General features: G+C 45.0%; 1 protein-coding gene across 1 annotated transcript in view; it reads right to left on the reverse strand.

Annotated features, from left to right (window-relative positions):
- The window catches only part of ZFYVE26 (zinc finger FYVE-type containing 26), a 64801-nt gene that overhangs the window by 39417 nt on the left and 7411 nt on the right, over positions 1-17973 (reverse strand). Inside the window, exons 5-16 of the mRNA XM_043472364.1 lie at positions 16891-17392; positions 16229-16359; positions 15500-15664; positions 15277-15365; positions 14205-14368; positions 11238-11441; positions 9395-10006; positions 8782-8868; positions 5651-5719; positions 4909-5060; positions 2851-3052; positions 1761-2024 (exon numbers count right to left, since the gene is read on the reverse strand). Coding sequence (XP_043328299.1) covers positions 1761-2024; positions 2851-3052; positions 4909-5060; positions 5651-5719; positions 8782-8868; positions 9395-10006; positions 11238-11441; positions 14205-14368; positions 15277-15365; positions 15500-15664; positions 16229-16359; positions 16891-17392 — 2641 coding nt within the window. The remainder of the gene's footprint in view (positions 1-1760; positions 2025-2850; positions 3053-4908; positions 5061-5650; positions 5720-8781; positions 8869-9394; positions 10007-11237; positions 11442-14204; positions 14369-15276; positions 15366-15499; positions 15665-16228; positions 16360-16890; positions 17393-17973) is intronic.

The following is a 17973-nucleotide window of genomic DNA, read 5'->3' on the forward strand; positions in this document are numbered from 1 at the left end:
ATCTGGAAATGCAGTAGGTACTAAATTAATTCCTGATTGGCATGAAACCAGTTGGCTTGAATATTATATAATCTTCATTCAATTTTAGAATATAAGTGCTAGACGAGGGGGAAGTAAACTGTTCAGTAAAAACAGCATTGTATATGCCACAGTACACTTTCTTGGAAGGACTATGTCAGCATTAAAGGATTTCAAGCCAACAGCTCAGAAGTGATTTGGAAGGGTGTGCATAAAAGAGTTAACACAGAAGGCCCGAGACTGCTATCCTCAGAAAGGCTTGCTGGCAAGGTTGGTCCTTGGCTGGCAACTCCTACCTTGACTGGTAGATGCTTTTCTACCCTGATAAAAATTTCCCTAAATGATTCCCTAAATCACAGGAAGTGATTGATTGTGCCTAAACTGTTTGTATGGTGTGGTTTATGCTGAACACCTGCCTTTCTTCCGAGAGTCTGGAAGTTTGGTACATGTTGGGCAGAGGCTGCCTCTGTCACCAGCCCCCAATAAAAACCTTGGGCTCTGGGTCACTGATGAGCTTCCAGTAGACAACATTTCATATTTGTTTGTTGTCACAACTTACTACTGGAGGAGTTCAGTACGTCCCGTGTGACTCCAGCAGGAGAGAATTCCTGGAAGCTTATGTCTGGTTTCCTCCAGATTTGATCCCATGAGCCTTTCCCCTTTGCTAATTTTGCTTTGTGTCTTTCTGATGATGTAATTTGTAGCCATGAGTATGACTGTATGCTGAGTCCTGTGAATTCTCCCAGTGAATCACTGAACCCAGGGAAAGCTACTCATATCACACCTGTTCACCATTCCTCCCTCCGTATTACTCAGAGAGAATAAGTTCCTGTCTCTCTGCCTCGTCAGTCCTTCCAGTGTTGGGTGTGTGTATCAAGGACAGGTGGGGAGTGACACTTTGCCTAATTCTTTCTTCACATTCCTCTAAAAATTCCATAGACACATTCTGGGATATTATTAACCCCAAGGTATAATCCTCCCCTTAACTGTGATCCACTAAAAATTTCCCTTATACCTGGTGTACAAGTTTGAGACCCAGGTTTAAAGTTAAGTGGGATTCACTTTGGAGGAGGTATGCAGTTAAGGGGCACAAACTCCATTTGTAACATTTTTGGAAGGCAACTATATTCACTACTGTATCACCAATGCCATTTGAACCAGTTTTGAATGTTTATCTCTTCCTTGAGTTTATCTATAAACCAGAAGAAAAGGTTCCCAAATGACTGTAGACTGTTATATCTGTTAAGAAGGTGAGATTCTTGGGCTTTCCTGGTGGCTCAGTGGTAAAGAATCCACCTGCCAATGCAGGAGACACATGTTCGATCCTTGATCTGGGAAGATCCCACATGCCACATAGCAAATAAGCCCTCATGCCACACTATTCAGTCTGTGCTCTAGAGCTGGGGAAACTGAATCCTTTGTGCCCTAGAGCCCATGCTCTGCAACAAGATAAACCACTGCAGTGAGAAGTCTGAGCACTGCATCTAGAGAGAAGCCTGGCTCTCTGCAACTAGAAAAACAGTGAAGACCCGGCATAGCCAAAAAGAAAACATTAAAAAAAAAAAAGAAGGCGAGACTGTCAATAGACTAGTCACCAGAATGGACATGAAGGAATAAAGAAACAATCCTTTCACCTTGTCCCTCCTTCCCCAGTAACTTTCTTCCTGTGTAATTGTCAAGCATCTCAGAACCCTGTCTCCTCATCTGAGAACAAAGGGATCATGTGAAGGAAGCATACTCACCCCGACTCTCAAGGCTGCTGTTAAGGCGCCGTTCAGCCGTTTCCAAGAGCTGCTTGCCGGTTTTCCAGAGCTGGCACTGTGAGCAAGCCAGGTCAAACGCAGCCATGGCGGGCGGGCTGAGGTCTTCCAGAACCTCTTTCAGGGGAGCAGTGAGCTCTACCAGGCTACTGCTTATCCAAAAGTCCTCCTGGAGCGTGGGGATGGGGTCTCCAGAGGTGCTGAGCAGCTTGTCGGTCACATCAGAGATGGAATAAAATACCATCCCTGGACACCCAGCGGTTGGGGGTAAAAGGCAAGAGGTTAAAATGATGCTCACTACCACTTTTATTTTGAGAAGTAGTTATAAGGTCAGGAGAAGTGAGGGTTTCTTCCAGATCGGGCCTAAAAGGTTGAGAAAGAATGTGGTAGGTCTGTGTGTGCTCATCTGAAAAGATCTCTAAAATATATTGCTAAAAAACCAAACCAGAAAATAGTACTTGTTACAAGAGCCCATTCATATTAAAAACAAAAAGCATATGTGTATATTCTTTTGAATCTGTAAAGAAAATTTCTGGGAGCATATAGAAGGGACAGTGTGTGATGGTAACTTGATATATACAGCCTAGACTAGCAAAAGATGTGAAAACATGGGACAAGATTCCACTTTCAAGAAATAATGAGCTCTTTCGGCAGTACAGCCAAGGTTGGGCCTGGAGACCCGAGAATCCCAGGCCACAGATGTTAGACAAAACTCCTTCACTTTTTAGGAATGTAAAATAATCCCTGAATAACTACATGGGAAGAAAATACAGTAATCAATTCCCCAAAGCTCAAGATAATGGCCATCAAAACCTGTGGTGGAAACTGCATTCACACTCCTCAGTATACGCTTAATGGAACAGTTCGAGAGGCAGGTAAGTGACCCCTGTGGTCAGCAAGGTTGGCCCCATCTAGAAAATGACTTGGGGGGGTGTCAGGACCGCTGTTTTTCAAGGCAAGCGTCCTGCCCTGGGTTTCTGTTCATCTTCACGGTGAGCCTCTGCTCGGGTGGTTTCTCCCCCACCCCCTCCTCCCACAACTCCCTCCCCACCCAACAAGAGGGAAGCCAGACCTGCGGCTGCAGCGCTGCCGATGGCCTGCAGGGTGGAGCGGCCACTGCCTGTTCTTCGGATGGTGCTGCTACCCCCGTCTGAGTTCTGGTTTTCGATTTTATGTTCTACTCGGGCCAGCTCCTGGATCACCTCCTGGTAGCGCTCCATGAACATCAGCTCCCCGGAACTGTGTGAAGACTTCAGGTTGAAGGTGAACACCACCTGTCACAGGAGAGAAAGGAGTGTGGCTTTTGGTGGGCCTGCTGGAGTGGGGGAGAATCTACAGATCTGAGATCTTGCCAGTCATCAGCCTCTGGCCCTAAGACAGCTGCTTTGTGGGGCTGGAAGAGTGTTGGATGTGCAGAGAGTAGATCAAATGTAGAAATAACTCATAAAAGTCAGCATGAGAGTCACCAGAGCCCCAGCAGAATATAGGCAAATGATGTGGACAATTTCAAAGAGAAAATACGCTTGACTAATACACAGATGAAAAAATGCCTTCCCTTCCAAGTAATCCAGGAAATTTAAAAGTCATACTACTTTGCATCTATCATAAGGACAAAGTGTAAAAATAAACCCTCAGGGGTAGAATGAACTGTCACAATCTTTTTTGAAAAGCAATTTGGCAATCTATGAAGCTTTAAAAATGTTTATATTCTTTGACTCAGTCGTTTTTATGAGAAACTTTCTTAAGGAAAAAACTCCAAAGTCTTAATATGTAAAAGTGATAATCTTGACACTAGTTATTACAGTGATTACAGGATTGAAAATAATCTAAGTGTTGAGTTAACAGGGGAATAGTCAAATGCAGCTACATGATCAGATAAGATCACTAAAATCAGTTACAGAGCAAATATTTAAAATGTAAAAAAGGTGCTAAAATTTTAGATTCAAAGTGATCTTGGCTCTATATAAAGGTCACATATTTCAGAAAAACATTGGCAAAAAATATACTTTTATCTTTAGTATTGGTTGCTCTGGACAATAAGATTAAAAATAATTTTATTTTCTGGTTAATACTTTTTGGCATTTTCTTATATGCACAACTTGTTCTGTAACCAGGTTAAAAAACTTTCATTAAAAAAGAAAAACTCAAAGCCTCCGAAAAGGAAGTGAGGACTTTAGTGGTAAAGCATCGGGGACCTCACAACTGACTTCTTGGTTTGGGTGTCAGAGAGGCTAGTGAGAGTCCTATCCTCCTGAGAGCAACAGAATTGTCACTGTTATTAAAATACAAGATCTAAAATGTGTCAGAAGAAGTTAAACAAAAATTATCCCATCACATAGATGTTTCCATGTAAATTCACATGAAAGGAAAATTCTGACCTGTGTGTTAAGGGACCAGCATACGCATTATAAGTACAAGAGAGTTTTAAAAATTAGAATAGTGGGTTTTTATGCTATTACATTTTAACAATAGCAGAGGATTCCTGTATTTCTCACAGCTTGCACACAATCCTCTTAACATTCCAGGAGGCAGCACAAGCAGGTATTACATTTAACTCCAGTTTTCAGGTGAGGATATCAAAGCTCAGAAAGAACAGCTCAGAGGGAGTAAGGGTCTTTCTGGTCTTTACTCCCTGTAATTTCCCCTACACACATGAACCTTCCAGTTTGCTAGCCCCTTCCACTTCTTGCATATTGAACTGGCATTCTATTTCTTGTTAAAAATGGTCTGCACAGTGATTCCTAACTATATAAAACCACATATATGTTCAGAGAAGGACATGAAGGAAAGATATAAAATTCTTTCAATGTTTTGATTGCCGCCCAGTATTTTATCTTGCTAAAACATCATTTTTGTTAAGAAAACAAATGATTCAACAGCTTAAGTCTCCTCCTGGCTGGATCTTGAAATCCACAGTGCTCAAGATGGGGTTCCATACATGCAAACTCCCTCCTGCTTCTCCTGCTGGACGTGGGCCCTCAGATGCACCCGAGTGGCTCTGGCTGCACACACATCGGCCTCTCCCTGTGGCCCCGCGGGTCCCAGATGGTAAAAGGCTGCCTTGGTGCTCTTTACTGTGACAAGGTGAGGCCTAGGCTCCTAACACCTGTTGCACAAGAACCTGCCTCACCTGGTGGGCTTCTGCAAAGTTCCCCCGGAGGATGCAGGATGCCAGCAGGGACTCGGGTGGGGAGAACATCATGGGGATGAGGGAACTGTGGGGTTGGGGCTGCAACCGGCCCTCCAGCTCATTTTTCCCAGATGCAGCGCTCAGACTTCCCTCTGTTGGGATACAGGAACATGGGTGGCCACGGAAGGGATAGAAATTGAGGAAAAACTATTCTGTCACCTGCTGCCAAACTCCTATCCTTCTCAAAGTCCTCTAAAAGGTCTGTAAATAGATCTTGATTTTTCCTCAAATGAAGGGCACACCTATGCTATCATCTTTTTCTCTTCTTCTTAAATTTGAAGTACAGTTGAAGTACAGTTAATATTGCATTAATTTCAGGTGCACAGAGAGTGATTTGGTTATATATACTCTTTTAAAAAATCATTTTCCACTACTGGTTATTGTAAGATAATAAGTACAGTTCCCTGTGCTACCCAGTAAATCCTTGTCTATTTTATATATGGTAGTGTGTATCTGTTCATATGCTATCATCTTTAAATATAAGACTTATGTACCAACTACTTTCCTTGGGTATTTACTTCTGTTTCTCTCTACTGATGGGGAACTCAGCTGATAGGGAAACAGCCCCTTCACTGTTGAACACAAGCAAGAACTGCTCAGTCCAAGGTTTCAGACCGGGGTGTATGACGACTCTATCAGGGCAAAGTTACTGGAAACTGGCACCTGGTAGGGACACCAATACCTGAAGTACTTGTGCTCAGTTCACTGCTCGTATTTTCCAGGGATGGTTTGGAACCTTTGTCCCGGTCATCTAGAGGTATTAGGAAGAAAGAGAAAATCAACCATCAATACCTTACAGTGCAGAAAGGGGGAGGTTGGCTTGAAAGCTGAGATCTAGGTAAGAGTGAAAAGATAATGAGTAGTTACTACATCAGTGGCTCCTTCTACAGCAAAACACCAAGTTCCTATGGACCTATATATATGTATGTATATATATATATATATATATATAATTTCTTCCCCTCCCCCCGCAGCGGTGAGTCTTTATTCCTTTTAGCTGAGCTGCTCCCCTTGCAGGGAGGAGAATTTCCTCCTATCTCAGTCCAGCTGCTCCTTCTGAGCACCCTGAGAAACGGGGATCCATCTTCTTAGTCTCATTCTAGAAGGTTCCAGGCTTCCTCCAGCACGGTCCGCCTCCCCTCCAGCACGAAGATACACCTAGCAACAAGCTCCAGGGAGGGGAGCTGGCCCTGGCAGAGGAGCAGGGTCAGGAACTGGGGTGAGTGAAGTGACTCAGAGTCTGGGTGAAGGTGCTAGAGCAGCAGCTGCAGGAGTGGGCCCAAGAGGTGAGAGGGAGGGCCCTGGCTGCACCCCTCCCTGGGCCAGTGATGGCCCCAGGGCGGGCTTAATATGACCCTAGTGCTCATTTGGATAGTAGCTTTTACCAGTGGTTTACAAGCTCTGGGTCTCAGAGCCCCAGGAGCTTTCAAATTACTTCTTGGGGTCACTGACCCCCATCTGCCCACTAAGCACTGTCAACAGTCTGAAAAAAATAAAAGCACAACTATTATAGCCAGGAAGCAGTAGGGTGCCAAAGAGAAGGGAGAAGTTGCTCAGTTGTGTCCGACTCTGCGATCTTATGGACTATAGCCTACCAGGTTCCTCAGTCCAGGGATTTTCCAGGCAAGAGTACTGGAATGGGTTGCCATTTCCTTCTCCAGGGGACCTTCCCAACCCAGGGATTGAACCCAGGTCTCCCGCATTGCAGACAGACGCTTTACCGTCTGAGCCACCAGGGAAGCCTAGGGTACCAAAGAGGGTCACAAAATTTTCTGACGTAGAAAAGGTGGCCCTCATACTTGAAAGAGTAGGAAACCAAAGTATAAGGCCAGGCAGGCTGAAGACCATGATATTGAAAGCCCTGGAGAAAAAGCATCTTCTTCTCAACCCTTGCTTTCCTGAAGTGCTGGGGCTTTCAAGGGAGGCTTGCTATTCCTTGTTGTGATCAGTATGTAATTCAAGGGTAATGTCTGGCCACGTAAGGTAGCCTCCTTGGCTTACTGTGGGGAAGGAATAGACAGCTGCAGGAAACAGAATATGAACTGTGTATCTGGAGCTGGATCAGCCAGGTGGATGCAAACGATACCTTTTTGACTCTGATTAACTGAGTCACTTAAGGGGCTCAGCCTTTAAGTTTTCCACGTTTCTCTCTCTGTATCCTCCAGCTTGGCCAGCATGCTCCCATCTCTCATTGTCACTTATCTAAAGCCAACTCATTCTTCTATGTTTGGTCCCATAGTCAGCTCTTTCATAAAACCTGTTTCTTTGCCTTTTCAGGCTATGCTGACCTTCCCTTCCAAGAGATCTCTTCTGTTTTCAGGCCATGCCTCTGGGCAGTTTAAGTTTTTCATGTGTACTGTCTGTGCAGGTAAATTATAAATTCTTCAAAGGCAAAGTCCTGGTTTATGCCTCATTCACCTCTCTCAAAATACCCAGTATTTTTTAGGGCACAGGAAACTATTTATGAATTCCCTGTTAATTATTTAAAAACTAACAAAAATCATAAATGGAATGACTATCCAAAATTTAATACTTCTGTATAATGCTCAATAGACAAAATGGAACAAAGCTTATAGCACATGACAGAATATTTTCCTTCAGGTATAAAGAGCTTCTTACAATTCTACAAGAAAGACAAACCCAATAGAAACTATGGACCTGAGACTGAAAATTATAAATGGCCATACAATCTCAAACTAAAATTTAGTATTAAATTGATGACACACCATTAGTATATTAATCAAAGATTAAAAAAAGTCTGATGCTACTCATTGCTTTTTTTTGATACTGCTCATTTTTGACGAGTGTATATGCAAACAAGCACTCACATATAGATGATGGGAATGTAAATTGGCCTGCCTTTTTTGGGGGCAATTTGCTACATCTATAGTTTGTACCCACATATACTTTGACTTTCTGTTAAACTGCTATCTATATTATAGACATACTCACACAAGGATGCACAGATATACATACAAGGTTGTTTACTGTAGCATTGTTTATAGAAGCAAAAAACTAGAAACAATTTAAATGCCCACAAAAGGGTACATAGGACAATGGACTCCTAAGCAGCTTTTAAAATAAGTGAAGTGAGTTCTCAATACAGAGTATGATACATTTACACATGTAAGAGGATGTAAGTGAAAAAAGAAAGTTGCAGTTGCAGTTCTCTCTATATAGTAACAATGCATCTATATATCTTCTCAGGTGGTGCTGGTAGTAAAGAACCTGCCTGCCAATGCAGGAGATGCAAGAGACACAAGTTTGATCCCTGGGCTGGGAAGATCCCCTGGAGGAGGGCACGGCAACTGAGTCGAGTATTCTTGCCTGGAGAATCCCATGGACAGAGGAGCCTGGTAGGCTACGGTCCATAGGATTACACGGGTGGACACAACTGCAGCAATTTTAGGCACATGTATCTAAAATGATATATATGCTTGCATTGCATAGAGAATTTCTGTAAGAAAACTATAAGCAAGGGTTATTTTAGGAGAGTGGGATTAGGATAATCTTAGACTACTTTTGTTTGTACTTTATCTGGAATTGCTCTAAGATACTTTGTCTTTGGGTGGTCCAGTGGCTAAGACTCCATGCTCCCAGTGCAGGGGGCCCAGGTTGGATCCCTGGTCAGGGAACTAGATCCTACATGCCACCACTAAGACCTAGCATAGTCAAATAAATTAATAACAATTTAGAAAAAAAGATACTTTATCTTTAAGAATTGCTTGACTGCTTTAAGTATATTAGACAAGCAGTAATACACCACCTGCCTAGTACGTGGGATGGAGGCATGGGGAGAGCTCTTCAGATTACCTGCCCGGCTCCTTCTTGTCCGACGACCCCGGCGGAGACTGGGGTGCCGTGTGGTGATGGGTCGGTATCTTCGGGAGGGTTGTTCCTCTGAAACAGCAAACCCAGTGGGTCATACGAGAGGGTGATCAATTTTTTTTCTAATTGATGTATCACTGCTGCTGTACAGTATTATGTAAGTTACAGGTGTACAATATTATATGTTACAGGTTATATATAACATATAACATAATATTGTATGTTACAATTGCACAATATAGTGATTCACAATTTTTAAAGGTTATGCTCCATTTATAGTTATAAAATGTTGGCCCTATTCCCTGTGCTGTACAATATATCCTTGTAGCTTATTTTATACCTAACCGTTTTTACCTCTTATTCCCCTACTCCTACACTGCCCCTCCTCCCTTCGAGGGTGACCAATTTAGAGTCGGTCCACCTCCTGGGGTAATAACAGGGAAGATCTGAACCGGACTGTGAGCCGTGGAGCAGTCCCTGAGTTCTGATAGGGGTGGCTCTGGCGACGTGCCTGGAGCTAGTTGGCTCTAGGCACGCCTAGTCTCTCCCATATTCCCGAGATGTTTCTCCCTCATCCCCTTCTGTTAACTCCTCTCACCTGAGCCCTGGATGCTGGTCACCACCTTGTACCTCCACTGGGCCTCCGAGAGAACCTTGGAGAACTGGTGTAGGCGACCCTGCAGTCCGTCTCTGCTGCCTGAGCCGCTCTGGCCTTCCAGCAGCTTTGACTTCTCAGGAGGACTGTGGCCGCTCAGCTCATCCAGCTGCTCCTGCAGCAGCCTGAGGAAGGCCCCGATCGCAAATTCATCAGCCAGGAACCCACTGACACCGCTCGTAAAGTGCTTTAGGTCCAAAAAGCTGTGCCCGTGAGGCTGCCGGGAACTGTCTTCTGGCTCTGGCTTCGGACAGCTTGGAACTGTGTAGGCCAGGCTCCTGGCAGTGCCCAGGGCACCCTGTTCTGACTTCCTCTCAGGCTGTGCCACATGCTGGGGGCTCTCTGACGGGGACCTCAAACCCAGTGGGCCCTTCCCCTCAACATCATCGTCCTCAGCGTAGTCCTCGGGCAGGTGAGGCTCTGGGTGAAGATCGGCAGAGGTGATGAGGAGCAATGAGAAGATGTTTTCTAGAAGTTCCAGGCACAGAGAGTCAGGAATACTGCACAGATACTGTTGACACCTGGCCAGGTACGTTGCGAAGAGATCTGAAGACCCTGAAGCAGCGTGGGTAAGAGAAGAGGCCGAAGGAAAGAGAGAAAATGCAAACATCAGAAACAGCACTTGCCAGACTCACTCTCCCAACTTTAACTCTTTTCTTTCTTTGTAACAACTCAGGGAACTGTGGTTACAGTCAGAAGAATGAGAGACTGCCCAGCCATGTCTTCATGATTTGCAGAAAAATTTTGTTCCCTTAACTAAAAGTGCAGCTGACTGAGTGCTCATAATTTTGTTTCTGCTTTTTGAAATTACATTATTCCTCATCTTGGAGAAGCACTCCATATTGCAGTTCCTACAATGAAGGCAGCCTGGAGACTCCTTACCCCTCAGTTCCCATTTTCACTCACTGTTACACTACAGGTGACCACAGGCTACCCAGATCACTTAAGGCATACTCTCTGGTCAAAAATGACCATGCTCAGAAGTGAAGGTCTATTTCAAAGCTCCAAGGGAGAGATATCTGAACACTAGTCACAGAAGGCAAGGTAAGGAGTTGTAAGTTAAGAAAAATGGGAGAGAATAGGACAGAAGGTTCTTTCCAACTGTAGGCTGTGACCCATGACACTGACTTAGACAGCTGCATTTGAAAAAATGAAATAAAACAGAAAAATAATCTGGAGTGTGCTCTGTTTGGAAGGGTAAGTAATGTTTCTTAAAACTTATTTCAGTTTTGTTGTTGTTTAGTTGCTAAGTTGTGTCTGACTCTTTTGTGATTCCCATGGACTGTAGCCCACCAGGCTCCTCTGTCCATGGGATTTCTTAGGCAAGAATACTGGAGTGGGTTGCCATTTGCTTCTCCAGGGGATCTTCCCTACTCAAGAGATCGAACCTGCATCTCCTGCAGTGGCAGGCAGATTCTTTACCATTGAGTCACCAGGGCAGCCCTCTTTCAGTTTATACGTCACATATACACATACACATAAAAGCACAAATTATATACCTAGGTACAAACTGGAGTGATGTGAAATACTACCTACTGTGGATTGAGTTTAAAAAAAAATGCATTTGGAAGACACAGTACTAGATCAGACTCTGAGAAGTTATACAAATCACTTGCTTTCTCCACGTCCCTTTGACTCACAGAGGCTGATAAACGGAAGAAATTAATCGTGGGCATACTAAAAGGCCACCTTCCAATCCTGGTGGAAAAGTGTTCCCATGCAAAGAGCCTCCTGGGGCAGGCTGTGCCCAGCTTCTGCTGGGGAAGGGGTGAGGGCGGCGCTGTACCTGGGGAGGAGACAGGATCGTTCACGGGCTCTGCAACTGAGGCCAGGTCCTCGGAGGGACCGTCTTTGCACTGCCGGCATTGGGAGTGCTGGTGTGAGTTGACGCACAGGGCATAGATGGCGTACTTCATGGCACAGAAGCTCCGGTAGAGAGTCAGGTTCTGACTCTGGCTCAGGTGTGCAGGGACCAGGGCATCAGCTGAATCTGAATTGCAGAGAGAAACAGGCAGAACTGCAGGGTTGCTCTTTTTAGGCCAGGGCCGCACTCAGGGCTGAAGCACAGAGATATCAAGCTACTAGTCCCCTAAGTGTTCCCACCATCCTCCTTTTCGGGCAGGGTGACGGGTGTCTCTTCCGGGTCTTGTTTCCTACTCAACAACAATATCTAGTCCCTGTTTCCTTTTCCCCACCAACCTCCCCTCTACATGTCTGTTCAACCTGGGTCTCCTGGCTATTTAACAAGTTTCCCCCTTGCATTTCTTAAAATACTTGTTTTTCTTTTTTTAAATAATTAAAAAATGTAAAAGTTTAGTCCACTTTTAAAATGCCACATTATCCAAGAGGAGGCTTAAAATGTGTTTAGATTGAGAAACAAGACAGCGAAGGTAACACAAAATTTAAAAAAAAATTGATATTTTTAGGAAAGCCCTCAAGCAGACATCATGGGAAAAAAATACAAACTCTGTTGAAATTCCTTTACAATTGTTTAATAATTTATAATTTTTTATTAAAAATTTGTTTTGAACTTAGGAGGCAGGGTCCCATAATCTTGACAGAATCTCTAAACATCTTAATCTAGCCCAAATTTTTTCCATAGAAGAAGTACAACCTGTTCAAAGAAATAAAGCAAAAAGAAGAAAAAAAATATCACCCACAATCCTACTAGCTAAACACAACCACTGTTACATTCTGGTTTAACCCCTTTCATACTTTTGTGTACAAGTATACGTGTTTAAGTTGAATGTAACATCATTTTGTATACGACTTACTTTTTCTACTTCTTACAGATCCCTTGGAGCATAAGCACTGGATTATGTTTCTTTAAAAACTAAATTTCTGCTGGCTGCATATAGTTCTACCATATGAACCCTTTGTCTAGGCATATTCCTCCAGGGACACTGCAGTAGCTAGGGATGCTTTGCTGCTACAATGTTGGAACAAGCCTCTTACAGGTTTCCTAGTGGTCACTTCTGAGCAGCTCAGCCAATATTGTTCTATGGCCTTGACCTCTTCATGGCATTACTGCCCAGAGCCAGGACTTGCACGCACCCAGAGAGGGAGTGGCTCCAACACTGCTGCGCCAGAAGCCACTCTTGCCTCACCCTGTGCTGTGTGACACGCTCAGTTGTGTCTGACTCTTAGCGTCCCCATGGACTGTAGCCCGCCAGGCTCCTCTGTCCATGGGGATTCTCCAGGCAAGAGTACTGGAGTGGGTTGTCATGCCCTCCTCCAGAGGGTCTTCCCAACCAAGGGATGGAACCCATATCTCCCTCATTACAGGCGGATTCTTTACCCTTTGAGCCACCAGGGAAGCCCAAGAATACCGGAGTGGGTAGCCTATCCCTTCTCCAGGGGATCTTCTCGACCTAGGAATCGAACCGGTGTCTCCTGCATTGCAGGCGGATTCTTTACCAGCTGAGCTACCAGGGAAGCCCTGCCTCATCCTAGTCCAGCCCTATTATCACTCCTCTTTTGCCTCTTTCAAGTTCAAGATCTGAGTATGTCCTGTGACAGAATTCAAATGCTTCTTCGGAAGATTTTTATACCTGTATGTGCAAAATAGAGTTTCAGTTCTTTTAGGAAATCTGCTAAAGTTGTCTACATTTCCAAAAAAAAGAAAATGGAATGTAGTAACACTAACTGTACAGTTAGTGGTAGGTCCTTTAAAAAAGTAAATGGTGGGGTGGGATGAACTGGGAGATTGGGATTGATGTATATACACTAGTGATACTATGTATAAAATAGGTAACTAATGAGAACCTCCTAGAGAAGGAAATGGCAACCCACTCCAGTATTCTTGCCTGGGGAAATCCCATGGACAGAGGAGCCTTGTGGGCTATAATCCATGGGGTCGCAAAAGAGGCAGACACGACTGAGTGACAAAACGGCAACAATGGGAACCTACTGTAGAGCACGGGAACTCTACTTGATGCTCTGTGGTCCCCTAAACGGGAAGGAAACCCAAAAAAGAGGGGATGTATGTACACATATAGCTGACTCACTTTGCCATAAAGCCGAAATGAACATAACATTGTAAACTAATTATGCACCAATAAAAATTAACTTACAAAAGTAAAGCAAAGCAATCTCTAGGCTGAAAGACTTCTGCCATATGAAAATGTTTGTTTCTCTCAAAGGTAAGGTCCCTGGCCTGTGTAGTAGATTGAGACCACACTATCATATGATTTTTGAGAGCAGAAAGAGCTTGCTATGAGGGCTCTGAATTTACAGCAAAGATCTAAAGTTAAAGTAAGGCTTTGTTACTGTTTAAGGCAAATCTTTCTTTGAAAAGAAAAACTCTAAAAATGTTTGAAAAAGAATCTTCTAAGAGAAAAATCCTACCTGCTCAATAGATTATGAAGCGGGAAGGCAGGCACAAAATGTGCTATGAGACAGCTAATGGACCTCGGAGACTCACCAAGAACTGGCATAAATACTGCCAGTGACAATGCTGTGAATTCAGAGGGCAGTTCCTAATTCCGTGGAATGAGGGTATGCTTGTGGTTCCTGAGCTGGATCCCTATGGGACTGCTCTCATAGGAATCCCCAGGCCTCACCTAGAAAGGGGAGGGTGTCCCTACATCTAATAATCTGATTAGGGCAAACAGCATTAATTTAGAAGGTACCTGCTGGACCACCCCTCTTGGTGGATCCTAGCAATCATGCTAAATAAACCTTGTTCTAAAAGAAACATGTGTAATATTGTCCTGGGGGGAACCCTGCCTAGGTCACTCCTTCGCCCACTCACCATGCTCTTGCTCGGGGTCCTTGGCTGGCACCTTCTGTAGGAGCTTGAGAACATCTTCCTCCCTGAGGGCTGGAAGGTTTGTAAGGTGATGGAGAGAGTAGAGCACTGAGTGGCTGTCTCCACCATGTAAATGACACAAGAGATCTCTCTTTGGTATGGGGTTGCTGAAAGCAAAAGTTGGGAGGATGGAAGGGGAGACAGTTTAAATAATTGCTTGGAAAAAGACCAGTCTCCGTTTCCTCTTATTCTTCTCTCTGGCTAGTAACACCACAGGTTTCACTTCCCCAAACACTAAATTTCAGATGGTCCATCACAGAGGATAGCATTTGTTTACCCTCAGGGAAGGACATCTATTAAACCAGCTTTTTACTTGTCTAGAAAGGATCTAGGAAGGGCCCGCAGATTAAGCTTCCTAATTTCTGTAACCTTCCTAGCTGAGATCCAATAGGAGCATCTCTGCTTTTCTTTGAGTCAGGGCCCCTCGCCACTTCCACCTCTGCTGGTAAGGTGGGTGAAGAACAAAATAGGAACCCAGATTTAGGGAAGACTAAGGCTAAGTTATCAGGAAAACACAGGACCTCACACACATTTCAACAGGCAGTTGTTGAATAAAAATGTGACTTAAGATAACATGCAGCTAAGGATGTGGACCACGCCCAAAAGCTGTGTGACTCTAGGCATGTTACTTAACACTTCTGGGCTTCAGGGGCCCCACTTTTAAAATGAGGATAACTTTGGTGTCTATCTCACAGGGTTAGGGTCAAGCTCATTACCTAAAGGGCTTAAAGCAATCCCTGGTATACAGTAAGTGCTCAGGAAACACAAGCTTTTGTTCTTGTTATCATTGTCATCCTTAAATTATCCTCTAGTTATGACCTTGTGGTTGTAGTGAAGATCATCACTACTTATATTTCTTTCCTGGTTTAATAGTTGGAAAAACTACTTGTTGTGGGTCAATACTGTCAACTCAAGACATTTATGGGGAAGATGTATTGAAAAGGCCACATGCATAGAGTGTGGGGTCAAGTGTGCCCAGTGGTGGGAAGAGGGGGCTGGCAGTACAGAACTGTACCTGCTCTGCTGCACACACCACTCCAGGACCTCCAGGTGAGCCCACAGCCCATCGCAGGCATCCCTCAGGAGCTTATCACAGCCTTGGTCCTGCATTGATACAGAAGAAAGAGATGCTGACTCAGGCACCTGGGGTCAGAGGCTGTGACCTACTTCAGGACCCCGCCCCAGCCCAAAGCCTCATCACACACATTTCTGGAGGAGCTTGGGCCACAGTGAGTTACCTGGGTCCCATGGAGTGTCTGGAGCAAGCTCTTGGCTGACGCTAGGCTCTGGCAGTGTGTCCAGCCCAGGAGCACAAGCAGTCTGCTGAGAGGCCTGAATTCTCTATTGAGCAGGCAGCCAAGACTTGGGAAGTCCTCCTCCTTCAGGAGGGTGAGTGCTGTCACCTGGAAGCCAAAGGAGACGGCTAGAGGACTTGCTGCGCATCAGGGTGAGAAGATTTTCCATTGTGAAGGGAGGTTTCCAACAATGCTAGAAGTGGCCAGTTGTTTACAAAAAATACTAGATTATAAACTTCCTGAAGGTAGGGACTGACTTCTGTTCTATCTCCAGATCTTAGCATAGGATGTAGCACATAGACTAAATTAATAAATAGTTGTTGAATTAAACTGGAGCTCAGCTGCAATCTGGAAGAAGGGTGGAGTAATTAGATTCCCCTGTCAATTAGGTGATATGTTGCTGCCACTGTCTCTTCTTCCTCACACCCTCCAGAAAGCTTACACATACCTGCTCAAGGACAGATACGAAATGAAATGCAGGCAGTTCTAAATATGAATGATACTGGTTCTCAGAGCCTTCTAGAACTGTGAGATGGACACAAACTAGATGACTTACCACTAATTAAACTGCTTTGCATTGGACAGATGAATGGGTGAGAAAGGAGAAATGAAAAAAACCTGGAAAGGATCCCTGGGAACTTGTGTGATGGAGAATTACTGAGTTTGACTTACCAGGATCTGCTCGAGGAAGTGCTTGTTGTTGCTCAGGCAATAGAAATAGGCCAACTTCCAGGCGTGGGCTGGGTCAGGATTGGAGAACAAGGCTAGCATTGCCCGCTCAGGATCGAGAGAATCCGGTGGGACTGAAAATTAAAACAGACAGCCCACCTGATGTGAGAGTTCACTCTTTCAACAAGTTACACCAGGTTTTCTACACTTCTATCCTATAGACTCTTTTCTTCTCTCGGTGTGTGTGCTTAATCCATCAGTCGTGTCTAACTCTTCGCAACCCCATGGCTCCCCTGACCAGGCTCCTCTGTCCACGGGATTTCCCAGGCAAGAATACTGGAATGGGTTGTCATTTCCTTCTCCAGGGGATCTTCCCGACCCAGGGATTGAACCTGCGACTTTCGTGGCTCCTGCATTGGCAGGTGGATTCTTTCCCATTAGCGCCACCTCTTTTCCTGCTAGTGTATCATTTTTTCCCCCATCACTCCATCTTGGACTACAAAATCCATGCTTTCACAAAGCACAGATGCCCATTTTTATAGGACCCTTGCCTGTTTTTGCTTAGCTTCTCCCATTAGATTTCCAGAGCAACATGGAAGGCAGGGATTCAGAGGGGCTGGAAAGGGTGGACTTGGCAACACAGGAGAAGCAGCGCAGGGACACACCTTTTCCAGAGGGTGTGGCCTTCTCTGCGTAGGTGTGGCTGTACAGGGACACCAGGTCCCGCCCGGCCTTGTGTAGCAGGCAGCCCAGCAGCTGCTCCTCCCGTAGGGGACTCCCCTCCAACCTGCAGGCCTCCAGCAGCTCCTCACACAGGAGACGCAGCTCAGCCCCGGGCGGCTCTGCAGGGCAGCGCAGCGTCCGCAGGGCCCCGTAGATGGCGTCCACTGTCCCTGGGGGCGCGGCGGTAGGGCCCCGCAAAGTTGGCAGTGCCTTTCGAATGAGGTCCACCAGGGCTTTCTGCAGAGGCCAGCCTCGGAGGCCCGCACCATCAACCTCCCCAAGCAGGAGCTCCAGCAGGGCCTGTGCGACCTGGGGGGCCTCCCTCAAGAGATCCCAGAGCACAGAGACAGCTTCTGGGCTGAGCCCAGGGGGCCAGCTCTCCTGCCTCAGGTTTCCATCAAGCACAGGGTCCACTCTGTCGTATGCTAAGACTGCGTACAGCTCCTAAACAGAGGATGAAGACAGAGATGGGTGGTATGTCCAGAATGTTATCACTTACAAGCCTCGATGTTTCGCTCTTTTCAGTGTATACATGCATGGGTATATACAATAGCAGTGGTAGCAAACGTTTCTGTAGTCGCTACTATGCGCCGGATTCTTTAGACAGAAAAATTAGTACTTAAAACCACCTTAGGAAGAAGACACGACTATTATTCTCATTTTGAAGGTGTCCTCAAACTAGGGGGTTGAGGCAAAGAGAGATTTGCCCAAGGCCTCCATGCTCAAGCTAGTCTATCCACACCCCTAACCCAGTTGCCCCTAAAATGTACACTGTCACACTAAATCAGGGACTGCAAGCTCACAGACCAGGTAACAGATTTTTATAAGACCCTGTACTCATCTCAAGGCACTTAAATTCAATTTTTAAAAGAACACTACAGACTAGTTTTTAACGCTTGATCTAAATCCCAAGCAAGATTTCAGATACAGTCTGTTCTTTTTTTTTGATTTATTTTTTCTTAACTTTTCCTTTTATATTGGAGTATAGCAGATTAACAATGTTGTGACAGCTTCGGGTGGACAGC

This window comes from Cervus canadensis, chromosome 6, assembly GCF_019320065.1.
Source record: "Cervus canadensis isolate Bull #8, Minnesota chromosome 6, ASM1932006v1, whole genome shotgun sequence".
NCBI classification, from domain to species: Eukaryota; Metazoa; Chordata; class Mammalia; order Artiodactyla; family Cervidae; genus Cervus; species Cervus canadensis.